The following is a 19,297-nucleotide window of genomic DNA, read 5'->3' as shown; positions in this document are numbered from 1 at the left end:
AGTGAGATCATTTACCTGTGTTTTTTACGTATGACTGCTGCCGTACACCTTTACAGCCCTCACGCCATGGCACATAAACGAAGTTCAATCCACGCTTGTTACCAAAACAACATTTTAAAACATCTGCCGTAATTTGACAGCATCCTTTTGTGTATTTCCTAGGCCTCCTTTTGGAAGATGTCGAAGTTGGTTAGCACGTCACCATAGTTCTGAAACTCTGACGCTTAAGTGCATGTAAAAATCTTGTTGGAAGTATAATCGACTCGGGAGCTATAAGCTCTATCATGTTTGCGCTAGCCAAGTGTTTCGATTTATTAGTTCAGCCTACTGTAATTACTAATATGTTGATCAACTATCCTTACTTTGTTGCCATCATGTGCAATATAGTAGAAAGTGCCACTTCAGACAAGGCATGCTAAGAAACCAGTAATAAAAATGATTTGACTCAGAGGCAGAACACTAGGCTGGCACGAAGCGGGCCAGGTTCGAACCTTGTTTCATCATATATGTTTTTATCTTAGTTCCTATATTTTTCTATTTGTTGCGTTAGCGCTTACGTATACACTATCGGCAGTGGTGGGGGACAACAACCCCCGCCACGGTGCTCTAGTGGCTAAAATACTCGGCTGCTGACCAGTAGGTCGTGGGATCGAATGCCGGCTGCGGTGGCGGCATTGTCGATGGAGGCAAAAATGATGTAGGCCTATGTGCTCAGATTTGGTGACACGTTAAAGAACCCCAGGTGGTGAAAATTCACGGAGTCCTCTACAACTTCGTCTCTCATAATCATATGGTGGTTTTGGTATGTTAAACCCCACAAATCAATCGATCAATCAATCGGACATTTACGACTTCCTTGTTGTGGTCTGATAATATATTTTGCTCTGAAATAGAAGTGAATGAGCCTAAAGGAACGCGACCTCGCTTTAGTGAAGTATCGGTATCTTAGTAGTGACGTTGGTGTTGACATATTACACATTCTACGATAGGAAGGCTTAATTCCTTTGTTTCTAGGAAAGTGTAAAACACCAAAAAGATTTTCAGCAGCTCGTTTACAATTTCTCGCGTTCTTTTTTTGAAATATTTTTTTCGTTTATTGAAACACCAATTCCAGTTAAAATGTGCAGAAAACACTCATGACGCACTAGGTTACAACAAGAACGCACCCCTGTGTCGTACTTAAGTCGTCTGTAATGAAGAACATGTTAAAGACAACACGACACTATCCAACATTTTGATGATGGCAGTGTTAGCCAAAATTCACGCATGCTTCTGCATGCTGTATTTTTGTGCCAGTATATCTTCAAGTAATGTTGCTGGAAAAAGTAAGTTCCTACGAGTTCGTTTTCTGATAATTACGCAGTATAAATATTTGTTGTTCAGAGGGATATAATGTACACGTAGGCAGTTTTTCACTCTAAATGAAGGTATACAGTTTCACTTCAAAAAAAAAAGTATAATATAGCACTCTTCGTAATAATAAATATCTAGTGATAACTCCATTATTTTAAACTGATATTCGTTTACGACATTATCTAAAATACGACTAGTTTTGCATACATTCATCGCATCTATAGGACGTCTAGGTTGTTTACATTTTTATAAATGTCCCCTTTGAGTTGTGGTGAGAAAACTACATAGTAAACAAAAAACATCTCGAATATGGAATCGTAGAGGCTTATACTTCCTTTATCCCTTTCCAAAACTTTAACACTTTATGTATACCGGCCAGGAAACATTTGCAGCGCTTTCTTTTTTATATGCATGTGCGTTGCGCAGGTGCCGTTTTAAAATAAAATTTGTAATATGTAAGTGTGAACAGGATGTCATGCTTTCCTAGCCAGTAAACCACTTTCTAAGACTCTTACTTAAATGAAGACCATTTAAACTTCATAGGCAATCATTACCGCCTTGAGCGGTGTCACCATCGGCATTGGCATAACCTATAGAGCGAAAAAGAGCAACTGAATGAACGCGAAGTCTGTGGATATCAGGAGCCCTCAAGGACTGGCCGCAAGGTCTGAGCTCTCTCTCGCCCATGAAGGGCGTACACTGCCGCTAAAATTGCCTGTTGTAGCGCTGCTGTAAGCCTTTATCTTGGTTTGCGACGCCGGCAGGCCCAGAGTTGTTTGCGTAACACTCAAACGACGAAATTTTCTGTGGTAATGTGATAAGCATATTACAGTTCTGCTAGTGCAGATGGCCAAAATGTCCAACCCAGCTGCCGTTCCCTCAATATAATTTGCATTAGGCAGTATTGTATATATCAGTGAATTCCTATCCACGGCCTTTTTCTGCGAATCACAGGTACATGGAAGGTGTCTATTTTGTATCAATACATATCTATCTATCTGGCTGCCTACGCTTCGGTGCTTTCTTGTTCACCGCCAAAACTTGTGACTAGGTTAACTTGCGACCAAAATTTGTGACTGGGTTAGATGATTTGGGGACATTACTTAAATGTATACCTGCAATCATGACATGACCGATGTCAAAAAATATTGCTTTCACCGTTACACGTTTTTCTTTGTGTGCACCTTTACAGGGAGGTGGTGGAAGTAGTGAGGCCGTGCAGGTGGGGATAGCCTAGCACACATGAACAAAAACTGTCCGGCCTGAAAATCTCCTCGTAGGTTTTTGTCACAGCTTGTTACATTGCTCAGTGTCTCATCAAAATATACCGAAATTCATTGTATGCTCTTTTTTTGTTGCCTCGGACATTTCACTAAAACTGATTCTTCGAGTTTTCAGTGCCTCTAACAACTTCTTTGCAAGCGCATGTGGACCTGCACTGCGATTTCCGTATCAAGTTGCGGGCACACCTAATTAAGCTGTTCAAAGGCACCTATAGGATTACAGAGGGCACAAAACGGAAACAAAACGAATCGCCAAGTATTGAATTATCAAGCCAGGGCGAATGAAGAGCTGGCTTCAGGGGTAGAAATCCTTAATGTCGAGGCTTGTTCGTGGCGTTGTGAGCCATAGTCGCTGTTGACGATGATGCTGATGATGACAATCAAGCGAGTTCTAGACTGCACATTCTCTCTCGGCCATCATGGTACAATACACGCAAGGCGCCCATTAGGCGCCATGATGAAGGCGATGAAGATGAATACGTTAATGATTATGAACGACTGGCTTGTGCAGCAGACGACGTCTCAAAACACTTTATGATATGGTCGTTTGACTGGAAACAACCAACAGCCACCCAGGGCCCTGAGAACATGCCCAGACTTTGTCATTGCCCCATTCAGACCATCTACGATAGCGAAAGGTATTGATGATCGCAAAATGAAATTCTCAGCACAACATACCAGTTATGAGCCATAAATATGTCATGTAACTGCACACTGCTTGGCAGTAATTTATATCCGTGATTGGTCAGTGTCATGTATGGTTTACGATAACAATGAATCATCCCACTACTTCACCCACACATCAGAACTCGCTTCGATATATGTTTCTCGGGAAGCAATGGAAGTTACTTCGAATGTTCTGAGACCACTCGGATGCATGTTCGATTCTGTCATAACGGCATAAAACATGAAATGTACCGCATATACAAGGTGTGCCACGTAACTTGAGCCAGAGTTAGAAATGATGCCGGAACACGTCATTACAATGCGACTAAATTCATGGTACTCACCGTTGCCAGGAGTTAGGCTATTTTTTTGTGTTCTCAAATATTGCTTATTATATCCGTGTAAATACTTACTTTGAAGGAACGAAGATAGGTAAAAATTTCAATGAGAAAGTTGTTGATCAGTTTGAAAAACGTCCAAAAAGGTAGTTTTGAACTTTATAACTGTTAAACATTAGTGTTTTTTGCTAATTACAAATGCCCGCGAAATACAAAAATACCACGTCACAAACCTGTACCGCGTCAGTACGCACAATTATTCTAGTTCTCCCCTACCCTAACGTTTCACGTATGAACAACACGCTTACCTCGCGCCTGTGATGGCAGTGATAAGCAGTCACAATGGTTATCATTTTTGTGGCCGATAGCAAAACGTGTTCATCGTAAAGCCACCACCATCGTTGCGGCCCTGCCCGTACAGCACAGTGGGGCAAATGTTATGGTCGTTCTGCCACCGTGAATTCCATGAGGTTATAGATTCTGCCCGCGCGTCGTTTACAAAAAAGTCATCAGAGGTAATGAAGGGCACACCTGCACAGTCAAGGTGATTATTTGTGGCTGCAGTGGTCTCTGGCCATGGTACCTGCAAAGAGTCCGGTGAACTAGAGCACACAGCTGCAGCCTCGAGATTGAAGCCTTCTTGAGCTCCATAATAGGTACAAGTGAGGGTGGTCTCGATGCTGGCATAGAGGCGCGAGGGTGTCCAACCAAAAGCAACTATGAGAGATGAAGCTCCAAACCCCTATGCCCTACCACGGTGGTCGAGTGGCTAAGGTACTCGGCTGCTGACCCGCAGGTCGCGGGTTTGAATGCCGGCTGCGTCGGCTGCATTTTTGATGGAGGTGGAAATGTTGAAGGGCCGTGTGCTCAAATTTGGGCGCACGTTAAAGAACCTCAGATGGTCGAAATTTCTGGAGCCCTCCACTACGGCGTCTCTCATAATCATATGACGGTTTTCGGGCGTAAAACCCCACATATAAATCAATCAATCAATTAATCAATCAATCAATCAATCAATCAATCAATCAAAGCCCCTATACTAGTACCACAACCGATATCACACTTCCAAGTAAATTTCGACAACCGAGCAAACCTCCAGCCAACGACACAAGATCTGACCGCGGGTAGCAGGGATTCCATCTTACATCAGTCGGCGCCCCTTCTGCAGACTTCACGGCAGTCATTGGCCGAGAATGCGAGCTCTATAGATGCGCCCCAAGCAGACAGACCCTACATATGCCATTTGGACATGGCGTGTGAGCTTGCTGAGGATGACAAGCGCGTGATTCTCCCTGCCGGCGTACCACCTGAAAGGCGCTCAGATCACAATGAATCTGTTGTCACCACAGAAATCACCACCAATCGTTCGGACAGTTACCAGCTTGGCCAAAGAAGTGACGTCCCTTCTGAATACTCTAACGAAGTTTTCCTTTTTAGAGCAGAGCTATGATGCTCGAGGTATACCACTTTGTCATACTGTCACAATGTAGGAACAGCAGCAGTCGAATACAGGAAATTCACTTTAATTGTACCAGAACAATGGCAAACTGATCGGAAGAAAACCTCGTCTTCTTCTCTCTCTCTGCAAGTGTTCTTCGTTGTTCTCTTGGTCCTGCATATTCAATGTGGCATTTGCCCCCCTCCAGAGAGCAGTGTCCCGATGCTATTCTACAAAAGATGGTGTAGTAGATGTATTGTGTAAATCAGTCCGAAAAGTAGAATTTCATTCGAACAACGTGCACAATTTCTGGTTTTTGCTGGCGAGTTGTCGAGGAGCTGTCAGGAACAACCACGTAGTTAACGTCGCTCAGGCATTGTAGAACTGTGTGTGGGCCAAAATACATGTTCAGCAATTTTTTAGACAGTCCCCGGCGGCGGATAGGACTCCATACCGAGACTTTGTCGCCAGCCCGATAGGCGACATGTCGGTGTCGCAGATTATGACGTTGGGCGCCGTAATTTTGCTGCTGGGTAATTCAGACGCGCGCAAGTTGACTCGCTTCTTCCGCTCGTTGGGTAAAAAATACAGCGTCCAAATCAATGTCAATGCAGTCGTGCAGTAACATGGCGTCAAGCATCGTCGTCACTTCACGGCCACGAAGGAGACTGAACGGTGTTCTTCATGTAGTTTTTCGCTGCGCTGTATTATAGGCGAACGTGATGTACGGTAGAATGTCGTCCCAGTTCTTGTGATTCACGTCGACGTATATACTCAACATGTCGGCAATAGTCTTGTTAAGCCGTTCTGTTAAGCCATTGGTTTGTGGATGATAGGAAGTGGTTTTCCGATGGGTTGTTCCACTGAGCTCAAGCACTGTCTTCAGGAGCGCGGCCGTGAAATCGGAACCACGATCCGTTATTATGATTGTCGGAGCACCGTGGCTCAGGACAATATTTTCTACGAAGATCGTGCGGTTTCAACGGCGATGCCACTTGCAAAGCCTTTGTTTCCACGTAGCGCGTGAGATAATCAGTGGCGACTATTACCCACTTGTTGCCAGCATGGGAAGTTGGATATGGTCCAAGGAGATTCATTCCAACTTGGGCAAAAGGTACCGTGGGTACATAAATTGGTTGTAATAGTCCAGCTGGTTTTAACGGTATCGATTTTCGTCGTTCGCAATCTAGGCACGTGCGCACGTAACGTTTCACAATAGCTGCAAGTCTTGGACAGTAGTATTTATGTTGGATTCTAGCCAATGTGCATGTGTATCCGAGATGACCAGACGTTGGCTCATCGTGGCAAGCACAAAGTATCTCCTCATGGAGTGACGTCGGAACGACAAGTAGGTAGGTGCTTCCTCTGAGAGAAAAGTTCTTATAGAGAACACCACTACGTGAGCAGAATGACGTCAGGCTCCTTGCAAATTTTCTAGAGACGGTTGTTGTCCGGCCATTCAAAAATTCAATAATGGGAAGCAACTCACTGTCTTCTTTCTGCTTGCACGAAATCGTAGTGGTGTCGACGACTCCTACAAACGCCATGCTGTCATCTTCTGTGTCATCGTCGCGCTTTATCGGTGACCTTGATAAGCAATCGGTGTCGACGTGCTGCCGTCCGGACTTATACACGACCGTCATTTCAAACTCTTGAAGGCGTAAGCTCCACCGTGCGAGCCGACCAGACGGGTCTTTCAAGTTCGTCAGCCAGCAGAGGGAATGATGGTCGCTGACTACGTGGAAAGAACGACCATATAGGTACGGAAGAAACTTCATAACCGCCCATACGACAGCAAGACACTCTTTTTCCGTTGTGGAGTAGTTGGACTCGGCGCGGGAAAGCGTCCTACTAGCATATGCGATCACACGCTCGACTGAGTCTTGCCACTGGACGAGTACAGCGCCTAAACCCACGTTGCTGGCATCTGTGTGAACCATTGTAGGAGCATCCTCATCAAAGTGAGCAAGCACAGGCGGAGTCTGCAGGCGTTATCGAAGATCGTCAAATGCCACCTGTTGATCGTCGCCCCATGTGAACGAAACGTTTTCTCTTGTGAGTCGTGTTAACGGCGAGGCTATGTGGGAGAAATTGGCAATAAACCTTCGGTAGTATGCGTATAGGCCAAGGAAATGCCTGACTGCTTTCTTGTCTTTTGGCATCGGAAATTTTCTGATGACCGCAATCTTATTGGGATAAGGTCAAACACCTTCATGGCTCACCACATGGCCTAAAAGTTGGAGCTCCTTGAAACCGAAATGACACTTCTCGGGTTTCAGTGTTAGGCCGGCAGACTTTATTGCCCTGAATACCGATAGCAGCCTACTCAGGTGTTCCTCAAATGTTTTAGAAAAAACAATGACGTCGTCCAGATAGACCAGAAATGTTTGCCACTTAAGTGTGGCAGCTTGGGCTAGTTGGTAAGGCATGACGATAGTTATAGCGCGAGAACAAAACGACGACACAGAGACAAGAAGGAACCGAAAGACACGAGCGCTAACTTCCAACTGAGTTTATTGCGCAGAGCACGAAAATATGTAGAGGAGACAGTGACCATGTGATAAAAACCATATAGCACAAGAGCAGAACATGAGTAAGAAAAACAAAAACAAACAACACAAAAACAAAAGCACTGAAAAACAGCAAAGAAAAAACCTAGAAGAAAACGAAACAGAAAGGTAAAGCTAAAAACCTGCCCGCACCGAAACCTTCGAGGAACCTACGTTCCTTCTCGGACAAAGTCACGGAGGGCTTGCTAATACAAGGCACCTGTTCGTGTGCCATCTGCGCAGCCTCGACAATGACCCGGGTGCTTACATCTCTGTGTTTGTACAGCGTCGCTGTGTCCTCGAAGAGGGGAACACAATTGCACTCATTGCAGTGCTGGGCAAGAAAACCGTCTTTCCCGTTTCTAACATTGTTCGCGTGCTCTCTCAGCCGATCGTTCAGACACCTTCCTGTCGTTCCGACATAACAAGCACCACATGAAAGGGTGCTTCTTATGTCGGAACGACCAGAAGGTGTCTGAACGATCGGCTGAGAGAGCACGCGAACAATGTTAGAAACGGGAAAGATGGTTTTCTTGCCCAGCACTGCACTGAGTGCAGTTGTGTTCCCCTCTTCGAGGACACATCGACGCTGTACAAACACAGAGATGTAAGCACCCGGGTCATTGTCGAGGCTGCGCAGATGGCACGCGAACAGGTGCCTTGTCTTAGCAAGCCCTCCGTGGCTTCGTCCGAGAAGGAACGATGGTTCCTCGAAGGTTTCGGTGCGGGCAGGTAGCTATTTTATTTTTACCTTTCTGTGTCGTTTTCTTCTAGGTTTTTTCATTGCTGTTTTTCAGTGCCTTTCTTTTTGTGTTGTTTGTTTTTGTTTTTCTTACTCATGTTCTGCTCTTGTGCCATGTGGTTTTTATCACATGGTCACTGTCTCCTCTATATATTTTCGTGCTCTGCACAATAAACTCAGTTGGAAGTTAGCGCTCGTGTCTTTCGTGTCCTTCTTGTCTCTGTGTCGTCGTTTTGTTCTCGCGCTATAACTATCGTCATGCCACTTAAGGCCTGATAGAACGGTATCCATCAGTCTCTGAAATGTTGTGGGGGCTGAGCACAATCCGAATGGCAAGACTTTAAATTCATAGAGCCCGTCAGGCATTACAAAAACCGTTTTTTCTCTATCTCGCTCGACGACCTCGATTTGCCAATACCCAGTTTTGAGGTCCATTGACGAAAAGTAGCGTGCATACCTCAGCCTGTCGAGTGAATCATCGATGCGCGGTAATGGGTATACGTCTTTCTTTGTCACACGGTTCAGCTTGCGGTAGTCGACACAAAATCGCAAGCTTCCGTGTTCCTTTTTAACCAGAACTACCGGCGATGCCCAAGGACTTTCTGACGGCTAGATGACGTCATCATCGAGCATTTTCTTCACTTGTTCCTGGATTGCTTCATTCTCTTTCGGTGCTACGCGGTATGGGTTCTGTCGTATTGGCCTTGCCGTCTCCTCCGTTATTATTCGATGCTTCGTCAGTGGCGTTTGACCCTCGAGGTCGATGAAAAACAGCTTGAACTGGTGAAGAAGATCTACTAGACGCTGTCTCTGTGCTGGTGACAAATCCGTGCTTACGTCAATAGGTGGCGGTGCTGACGTGGCTTGCGGCTCGTCCTGTTGTACTACACAGCGCTCGCAGATTTCAGTGATCTCGTTGAAGTAGGCAACTGTAGGGCCTTGGGTAATGTGTCGTCGCTCGTTGGTAAAATTAGTCAACAGAACCTCTGCTTCACCGCACACAACATTGACGATACTTCTGGCAATCGCAACACCGCGAGAGAGTAGGAGCGTCAATACTTGTTCAGCGATTCTTTGTCCAGTATTCTGCTCACTGCACGTGACTGAAACAAGGCGGCACGATAACGGAGGTACGGTCACATCGTCAATGACTCGCAGAGATTTTCGGTGTAGCGCTGCGCTTTGATCCGCTGAAAAGGTCAGTACACCATCCGGAATATCGATGATGGCACCAGATTCACGAAAGAAATCCATCACCAAGATTGCCTGTTTGCAACACTCAGAAAGAATAACAAAAGTTGCGACGAAGGATGCATCCCCTATCTTCATTCTTGCGGTGCACTTTCCGGTAGGTGTGAGTAGCTGCTCTCCAGCTCCTCTAATCTGCGGTCCTGTCCATTCCATTCTAACCTCCCTGAGCCTGTCTGCCAGACTCGCACTCATTATTGAGAAGTCCGCGCCAGTGTCGACAAATGCCATGACATCATGTCCGTCAATCGTAATTGCCACTTCGGCAGTAACAACCCCATCTTTCGTCGATTCATTGAAAATGTGTCTCTCTTCGCTCGGCAGTATTGGGGGATTTTCAGCACTTCGACGATTCGCAACCTTCCCCTTTGAGGTTGGTGCTTTTAGTTTCCCCGGCGTGGACTATAGGAGATCTCCCTCTTGGCATGTCAGTGGTGCTCCGTCTAGAGGATGGAGAATAACACCCAGGAGAAGGTGAGCGTGACGGAAACCCAGGAGGAACGTCCCGCGGGGTCATGACACTCATGTCGACGTCAGGTGTTTTGTTGAAATGGCGCCGAGGAACAGTAGAAGGAAACCATTGGTACCCTGCAGCGCGATACGAGCAATACCGAACGATGTGGCCTGCTTCCCCACAGTGAAAGCAAAGGGGCCTATGATCAGGGGTACGCCAGATGTCAGTTTTGTGAAGTGGTGGCCGCCTCGGCGTCAAAGTTTTTCTGTAGTACCAAGGCGCTGTCGGCGGATGTTGCTGGTGGTACTGATGTGGTGTCGGCATGTTCGCTGGCTGTCGGTGAACTACGTCTGCATAGCTTGCCCTGGGAGTGCTTGTGTTCGGCTCAGGAAGCGAGAGTGCTTGTCTGATCTCCTGGCGTACAACTTCCGTTACTGAGGCGATGGCGCAGTCATTCGGTTTGGCGACGAGCTTCTTGACCTCTTCTTGTACGATTTCTGGTATTAGTTGGCGCAAAGAACCTTCGTCGGGTGTTGTTGCTGTGGTCGCGGCTGCCACGCTGATCGGTGCACTGTGGGTTGGGCGGTCATACTGGCGATAACGTAGATGCAGTGCGCGTTCGATAGATGTCGACTCCTTGGAGAATTCATCCACACTTGTAGGCGGGTTTCGTACGAGACCAGTGAAGAGCGGCTCCTTAACGCCCCGCATGAGGTGGCTAACCTTTTTGGCTTCGGGCATATCAGGATCTGCTCGACGAAATTGCCGCGCCATGTCCTCAACAAACATCGTAACGGATTCACTTGGTTTCTGAATCCGTGACTCGAGGAGACGCTGTGTGATTTCTCGTCTTTCAGTGCTCGTGAACGTGTCGAGGAACTTCTGCCGGAACTCATCCCAAGACGACCACACGCGATTCGTGAACCATGTTCGGGCTCCGTCTTGAAGCGGAAAATAAAAGTAGCCCAATTTCTGTGTGGTGTTCCCCCCGTTAACATTCGCTGTGTGCTCTAATTCCTCGAGCCAGTCATGTGCATCCTCATATGCGTTTCCGTGGAAGTCAACCAGAAGCCGAGGATTCAAAACAGTCACCTGTGTCGTGCTTGGGCTGGACATGTTGGGGCCAGTGCTTCCAGGCGCCGTCATGCTTTCTGGCACAGTAACGCTTTCCAGCAATGGAGCAAACTCCGGGCTGAGGCCTAACAGGCGCCGGCTGCTGCGGTGAACGGGGGTGTCGATGCGCGGAAGTCTTTCTGGACTAGATGCGGGGCTGTTGTGAGGCGTCCCGAACATGTACCCTGTGCCTCCACCAGTGTCACAATGCAGAAACAGCAGCAGTCAAATACAGGAAACTCACTTTAATTGTACCAGAACACTGGAAAACTGATCGGAAGAGAACCTTGTCTTTTTCTCTCTCTGCGCGTGATCTTCGTTGTTCTCTTGGTGCTGCATATTCAATGTGGCAATATGTCATAGATATAAAATGATCATTAACGTGAGCTCAATTGCGCTCAGTCACCACCCTAGCATTAAGTACACATGTTCAACAAGAGAAGCTGCAACATACGGCACCTAATCGGCTATCACTAGCTGTATGTTCCCGTGTTAGTTTTAATGGATCAGTATGGGAAGTAGTTGTATTTGCATAATCTCTCTGTTATGCTCGAGGACTGCATGCATCGCAGAGACCCATAGGAAGAAAGAGTAGGAGATTGATGCATGCAAAGAATATGGAGAAAGACAGAAAAGTGTATGAGTTGAGTAAGGAACTATATACTTAGAAAGAGTGGCATCGAGAGAAAAAAAAACATTGAAAGAACGAAAAAACAAGAGAAAATCAAGAATACATAAAGAAACGATTATACAAAAAATAGTCACTAAAGAGAGAATAAAATGAGAGTGGTTTTGCAATATAGAGTATAGTGAAGTATTGTACTGAACAACGTAAAAAAGGGCAGACAAGAGTGTAAAATTCTAGTGAAGTTAGGACAAGTTAAAGGCTTGCCAGCTCTGCTCTTTCCCAGCCTTGAGCGATTTACTGTAAGCTGTGCCTTCTTCTTCGATTCCTTTATTTTGCGGTAATACTAGCTGTGGTAAAATAGCAAGAGTCGTAATCCAAAAAAAAATTCTTCACTGAAAAGTCTCGACATAACAGAAAAAAATAAAGCGCGACAGAAAAACATGTTTGCAATAATAGCGTAGGTTGGAGAGGAAGGACACGACGCTCTCTCATTTTATTTTTATGGTTGTCCGCTGCACCGCGGCACATGAATGGTAGGAGGCTGTCATCCGCGCATTCGAATGTTCCCTTTCACGGAATTTTAAGGCATTGGTTAGCACGAATTCGATGCAAGTATACTTGCCACAAAACCATTTTTCTTGTCCGAACACCTTAAGTAACTTTTGTGGGAGCGTTTTTATGTGCAGCTGGTAACGTTGCTTTAACTTTCTATTTCAGACAAAGTCACACCAATTGGGCAAAATGTTAGCGTGAACGCTTACGTGTACTATGATACAACTAACCAAAGCATGGTAAACAGCTCAATAAAGGTCTATTTTGAAAAGCTATTTAGCCAGGTAAGTTCATGAGGCCACATTTAAGGATAGCATTTCGTGTTAGGTGGTGAACTTTGTTTAATATTATCAAACTAAAATTATTACGAGAGCCCGTTTTTTTATAATCTGAAACCTGCCATGCGGTCTGTCCTGAAAGGAGTCTGAACCTCTTTTCTAAATGACTACCTTTTCGCAGTAAAAAAAAATAGTTGTTTCTTTTAATTCGAAATGTTATTCTCGTAGTTAATATCTCAAGTGATATTCAGATGTTTGCCCTGAAGTAAGAGTGAATAAAAAGGGCAGCAAAAAGTTACTATATAAATTATTTCTTGAGATATTACGAGCACACTCACTGCAACAGTGAGCTATAATGACCTTCTCAGCACCGAAAAATCAGGACAAAAAGTTCTGGTATGGTGACGTTTTTGAGGATACCTTTGCTCATACTTATTTATGTCCTGCCTGTTTATGCATAGCAAGCAATGTAGCAAGTTTCTGCAGACACCTTTAACACTGGCGTAAACGGCTGTCTGAGTATTTTTCAGCTACAAGGAAGGGCACATTACAGAGTACACACGACGAAGTACTGCCGATTGGTGACATGGCACTTTTTAATGTAGTTGTGCTCTAAGAAATCTCTGTGTCACCATGACGGACTTACTAAATAGAAAAAAAACGAACTAACCGGCAGCAGGCAGAACATTACACTTTCAACATCGATCTATCTGTTAACCACACAGCACAATAACTGGTGTGCCCCGAGTTCACGTGCCACCGCACACGTGACGAACTAAATGTGTGACGCCGTAAATGTGACCACTATACCCAGTTAAAGCAAATATTATACAGTACCACCACAAAGAAGTGTTCAAAACAAGTGTTCTGCGCCACTCCACTGAGACAGCGCAGAGATAGACCGCCCACTTCCTCTTCAATAGACCCGGGTGCAAATTGTATTGCACCTGTAGATGTTGGCTTTTCAGATTTAGAGTAACTTGTTTTAGCTGTTGTGGTTGCAGTTGAATGTACCTGTTGCTGGCCCGGTGGGTACATCATATTGAGTGAAAATTCCAGGCGCCTAAAACACCACAAGAAGAGCGTGGAAGTACGTATAAATAGCGTCATGTTATGCGAGCGCAAAAGAGCACGTTCAATCTCTTAGCATCTTACTTCTTTCTGTGGTGTTTTAGGCGTCTTGAATTTCCCCGCTGTATTGTATCTTTAGTATTTAAAACTTGATTCCTTTGGTACATATTTCTAGAAAATATTTTCTAGAAAAGATAACGTGAAATAGGAAGGTAACTACAAAAAGTTTGCAATAAGTGTAATTATTTACAGCGCAATCAGACAGTAATAAGCTAAGTCTTCTAGTATGATCTCCATAATTCTTGAAAATACGAGATTATAAACGAGAATTGAAATTTTACATTACTTTTTATAGCAATACGTACCACCTGAAGGTAGCTTCAAGAAAAAAAAAAGCACAGCTATTGCAAGTTGAACACGGAATATATGGCACTATATTACTCTATAGACTTTTGCACGACTCTGACCAGGTATTTAAGGCAAAATAAACAAAAATCATCCATGCCTATAAGACTACTTCCCATGAGTAGCAGCTTGTTGCCGGCGTTACTGCTCTGTCTTTGGCGAGTGAGGGCGCTTTCGCGATGGCTTTCATTCAATACAGAAAGATAGTGTGTGGTCTTAAACGCACTTATCCGTCATTAGGACCACTGTCATTGTCATCACCTGACAATGGACGACCCCATTTGTTAAGGTACCCCCCGCCTTAAGCTCGTGGGTCTTAGACCAAAGCATCAAGCCATTGAGTGCTTTGAGCATGGCATGCTCGGTGTTACTAGGGTCACCGTGGGAGGCCGCGACTTGACTACGTGTGCGCACGCGATCACACTGAGAAGCTGCGCGATCGAAAAAGAAGAGAAACAAAAAATGATCAATGTCACGAGTCAGACAGTATAGACCAGCTATCTCGTACTATCTCTCCCTTCATAGAATTCCGCTCATTCGTTGAGACGACAAATGAAAATGCACTTGCATTTTGAGAGAAAGCTTAATAATTCTACTCGTAGTCGAAGGATTCTGAAATATTTGCAGTGCTTCATTCGTGAGAAAGGAAGCTTCATTATTGAATTCATTCCATGGCTGCATAAAAAGTCTCTGCAAGACGCTTTTGAATAATCCCTGAATAAAATATAATCAGAGGAGAAACTGGAGAAAATCATTATTGCTTCACGCAGACACACATTTAAACAATATGATACTTGATGTCGACAATATTTTTTCATTACAAACTTAAGATTGTCGGACATTGTTTGTTTAAATTTTAGTCCGTGCTTTACCAGCTTTAGTTATTCTTTATGCATACTGCCATAAAAACTTCGAATGCATACTTACACAACAAGCGATAATTGCGAGTTGTGATAAATATATATCTTCATCAAAATGCGCAGAAGTTTCGGTTAGGTGTTTTTCTTTCTGTGGCAGTGGCCGGTACCTTATAAAGCACTCATAAACTAGTGTAAACAACGAAAGATGCTTGTGGAATAAAGGACTGAACTTTTTCTGAATGGGTAAAAAGCGAATGCTTGGAGCTTTTTAATAGAAGGCCATGAAATGCTAAGTTGTTCTTGTGGATTGAAATCAAATGCACCCTGTATTCCTCGAAAAAGGTAATAACTTGCGATGTTGTAGTTAGTGCACTGCTAAACAGAAAAAAATGAATAAATTTTCGTACCTTTAAAGCCAGCAATATTGCTGAATAAAGCGACTCGTTTTCGTTTCAGGTTCAACAGTACTTTAACACGAATCACTCGATAATGATTAATATCACTGTCAAAAATGTGACCCTTGTAAGTACCCCTACATAGTAAAATGAAAGAGAAGTTATTACGAAGTTAATTACCAGTACCTTATTTTTGCGCTAAGAAATGCGGCATGAGCATGGAAACATTCATTGTTCATTTACAGGATTTGTCTGAAAAATAATGCTAGTCACTATTGTTTTTCTTTTGTCTTTCCTTTTTCTCTCTTACAATCGCAAATGTCCTTCCTACACTATGGCAGGAGTCAATATGAAAGCTTCCAAACAAATAAATTTCAAAGCTGCTATAATCACAACAGGCTGCAGCCAGTGAATATTGGTGAAGGGGAACTAAACTTATTTGTGCAAGGGTAGCTAATATGTCATGCTCCACCAACTGGAAAGTCAAGGGACACTTTTGCTCTGATAGCAATTATATAGACACTTTCCGCGGAATTTTGCCGCTGGCATCGGCATCGCCATCACCGTCACTCACCATATATGATACGTATCTATATATATGTAAGTGCGAGAAAGAAAAATAATTGAGAAAAGGACTCTGGCTCGCGGAATCGAACGCGGGACTTCTGCATCATGAATGTGAGGCGTTGAACACTGAGCCAGTGAGGAGAACCTCCTGGAACCTTCAAACGGCAAGATATTTATATCTACCACTTATCACTGTTCACAGCCATCCCGCGAGAATTTATCAGAGAATTTATCACGTCTGTAGGATTACCAACAAGATGGCGCTATGAGCGTGCGTCGCCACATTGTCATGACGCGGTCGCGAGGGCTCTCATCTCCCACGCGTTGTTTGCCCCACGGTGTGGAGTTGCGTGGATGCTCACTCACGCACCCTTATCTCGCAGTGCGTAGGATTGTACGTCGTGGTGGGTGTTGGGTTTTAGACTGGAACGATTATGTGGAAATTACGGGGGGGGGGGGTCACAATGGTCACTGCAATTATTGCACAGTCTCATCAGTTTGCAAAAAGGGCGCTTTTCAGACACAGCAAAGAAATAGCTGAGAAGCTTATCCGCGTTCATCTGTACATATAAGTACGTTTAGTGCATCATTTGTGTGTGATAAACGTGGGGCACGTATCGATTTCCTTGACATTCTGCGCGTGGCCTTCTAATCTGTTGCTATCGCGTTCATTGCTTCGTCTTTGCGGTAAAGCTGTGACTTTTTAAAGACGATAGTCTTTCTTGGGGACCTTCGACGCAAAAACTTTCGTCCGTCTGTCTGTACATTTGTCTTTTTGTCCACCGTTACTGCGAACCGGGTACTCTAAACATCATCAGCCCATACACCGAACGGCCGACCCCATCCGCAGCGCCCACCAATTTTGCCCAAGAATCAGCTATCATACGTTTGCTATTGTCAATTAAAAAGCAATTATTGCACATGTCCGAGGCACCATAACAAAAAGTATATATTCTGCATGTTAGTCTTTTGCTGGAAAAGGCATACATTAAAAATTCCAAGTACCGTAGCGCTTATCACGCTACGCTGGCCATGCAACGCTTGCACGGAAAGGCGAGTGTTTTCAACGCTTTGCTAAGAATACACGGTCGTGGCCCCTACCCGTCGCCTTGTGTTCTACACCTTATCACTTCTGAGGCGTCTCAAGGGCCACGCGCTTTGTTTTCCAAAAAAAAAACAACTGCCAGATGGCGCTCATAACTCACGTGTGACGTGACTTGATGTGCTCGTTTGCCTCCGCTCCACGCTCGAGGCACGCTAACGCAGCGCCTCTGGAATACAATTCCCCAATTTTCTTGTGCAGAACATCAAATAAATGTTTTGTTCACTCTTTCTACACGCAAGACGATCGCCTTTCGACGACATTTGCAGATAACATGCTGATAGGGGGCCAATTTTTGTGTGTGTGTGTGAAAGTCGTCTTCACTTTTCGTTGAAGCTGCCTTGGTAAAAAAGATTGCCACAAAAGTTTGTGTAAAACTTGGTGAAACAAAAGGAAAATTTTTTGATGTTTTAAATTTTTTTGGCCGCAATGCAAGTCATACCATCTAGTGTATTATGAATACATGCCTTTTAGAAACTCGGAAACAGGTTAGCGATGAACACCGCACTGGATGGAAGTAAACGACCCTCATCAATGAAATGTCTCAGTTAACGCCACCTTCATCGTGACCCGCTTCCTTGTCAATACAAAGTTTTTAAAGTTCTCTAGCTGCTCTATATTTTCGACATGGCTCCCTCAGATTTGTTTTACCTCCACGCTTTAAAAACCTTGTGAAAATACATTATTTCACTGCGCCTGAGGCTTTTACGACACGCAAGTCGTCCATGGGTACTCCGAGGGAGATATATTGTAACACCTTAGATATCTGTAAATCTCAGTGGAACCACTTGGCAGTAGGAGCAAATTTCGAGAACTTTCATAGTTTCGTACTGATGTGATGAATACATATTTTTCGATCCCCTCATTCGCTTGGCAGTCACGTCTTGTATGTCTATTCTAGCCGGAACTACTTGTTGATAATCAATTTGTGCGAATTGTATCAAAGTTGATTGTTTGTAAACTTGTTGTCAATACAGAACCTGGACCACTTCTACAATCATTAAGTTTTTTCTCTTTTACCGTGTCCTCATGTCTCAGCAAGAAGACACCATTCGACAGGTGTTATGACACATGTAAGGTTGTATATGAGATATTTAGAGATGCCTTCAAGAAAAACTTCACTAGTGATAGTCAACATTCTGGCTCTTAGGGTTTTCCCACGCCATTGTAAAACCTCATGGAAACATTTGACAGTCTCATGTTTTGAATAGCGCATAATACAAATTATTATGCTAATAATAAGACCCTTACTTATTTTTATTGGGTCAATGCATAGCTATCTAATCGAAAACAGTCTGTAAACATTGATGCGCACAGTTCAGAGTTCAGATGAGCCCAGCTCCTCAATTCACTCGGGAATTTCACTGGGATTCACGGTAGCACCACTTCTCTTTATTATCTATAATAATGGCATTGAAGATGCATTTGACTCGTCTGTATTTTTGAAGTTTATGCATGCATGATTTGGGGACATGGTGTAAGGCATAACTAAGTACTTAGTACTAAGCCAAGGTGGCACACGAAGCCGTCGCTAAGTGCTGCGTTGAGGTGAAGTGAATGATCGAGTGTCGTAAGCTGACAAAGAAATTGGTTGTGGAACGAAAACAAGAATCGAATGGCCCAACACCTGATTATTACAGCAGCCGAGGAGTTCCTCAGGGAGGAGTGCTAAGCCCTACACTTTTCAACCTAACTCTCATTGGTCTAGTCGAGCAGCTACCTAGCACTGTAGAACTTTCTGTCTACGCTGATGACAACTGCATTTGGACATCACGTGTGACAAGGCCTCAGCTTCGCGCCCGCCTTCAGAAGGCTGCTACAACGACGTCATGCTACCTTCGTAAACAAGGCCTCGAGGTGTCCTGCGGAAAATGTGCAGTGGTAGCGTTCACGCGGAAACCAATGTCTGCTTACAGCATATCGATTAATGGAGAATACATATCGTTCAGCAGAAGCCACAGGTTCTTGGGAGTCATAATAGACAGAAACCTGTCGTGGACTCCACACGTGAACTATGTGAAGAGGCGGCTGATCGCAACATGCCACATGTTCAAATTCCTTGCAGGAAAGAATTGGGGAGGGCCCTTACCATCCATGCTACAACTGTACAGAGTGCTGTTTATCGAATTCGTACGGTACAGCTTACCTGCAATATCTAACACCGGCAAGACCAAGCTGTGCGCCATTCAGAGCATTAAAGCTCAAGCACTTAAGGCCTTGGATTACCCCGCAGTGCTTCAACGGATGAAACCATT

The 19,297-nt window shown here is 44.5% G+C and overlaps 1 protein-coding gene across 1 annotated transcript in view; it reads left to right on the top strand.

Moving 5' to 3' along the window:
- The first annotated feature begins 1,191 nt into the window (after positions 1–1,191).
- LOC142768442 (uncharacterized) overlaps positions 1,192–19,297 on the top strand; it is a 70,581-nt gene continuing 52,475 nt past the window's right edge. Inside the window, exons 1-3 of the mRNA XM_075870414.1 lie at positions 1,192–1,325; positions 12,530–12,648; positions 15,435–15,500. Of these exons, the coding sequence (XP_075726529.1) occupies positions 1,238–1,325; positions 12,530–12,648; positions 15,435–15,500 (273 nt within the window). The 5' untranslated portion in view covers positions 1,192–1,237. The remainder of the gene's footprint in view (positions 1,326–12,529; positions 12,649–15,434; positions 15,501–19,297) is intronic.

Source organism: Rhipicephalus microplus, chromosome 8 (genome assembly GCF_043290135.1).
Source record: "Rhipicephalus microplus isolate Deutch F79 chromosome 8, USDA_Rmic, whole genome shotgun sequence".
Classification (NCBI taxonomy): domain Eukaryota; kingdom Metazoa; phylum Arthropoda; class Arachnida; order Ixodida; family Ixodidae; genus Rhipicephalus; species Rhipicephalus microplus.
This window is presented reverse-complemented; position numbering and strand designations above follow the sequence as displayed.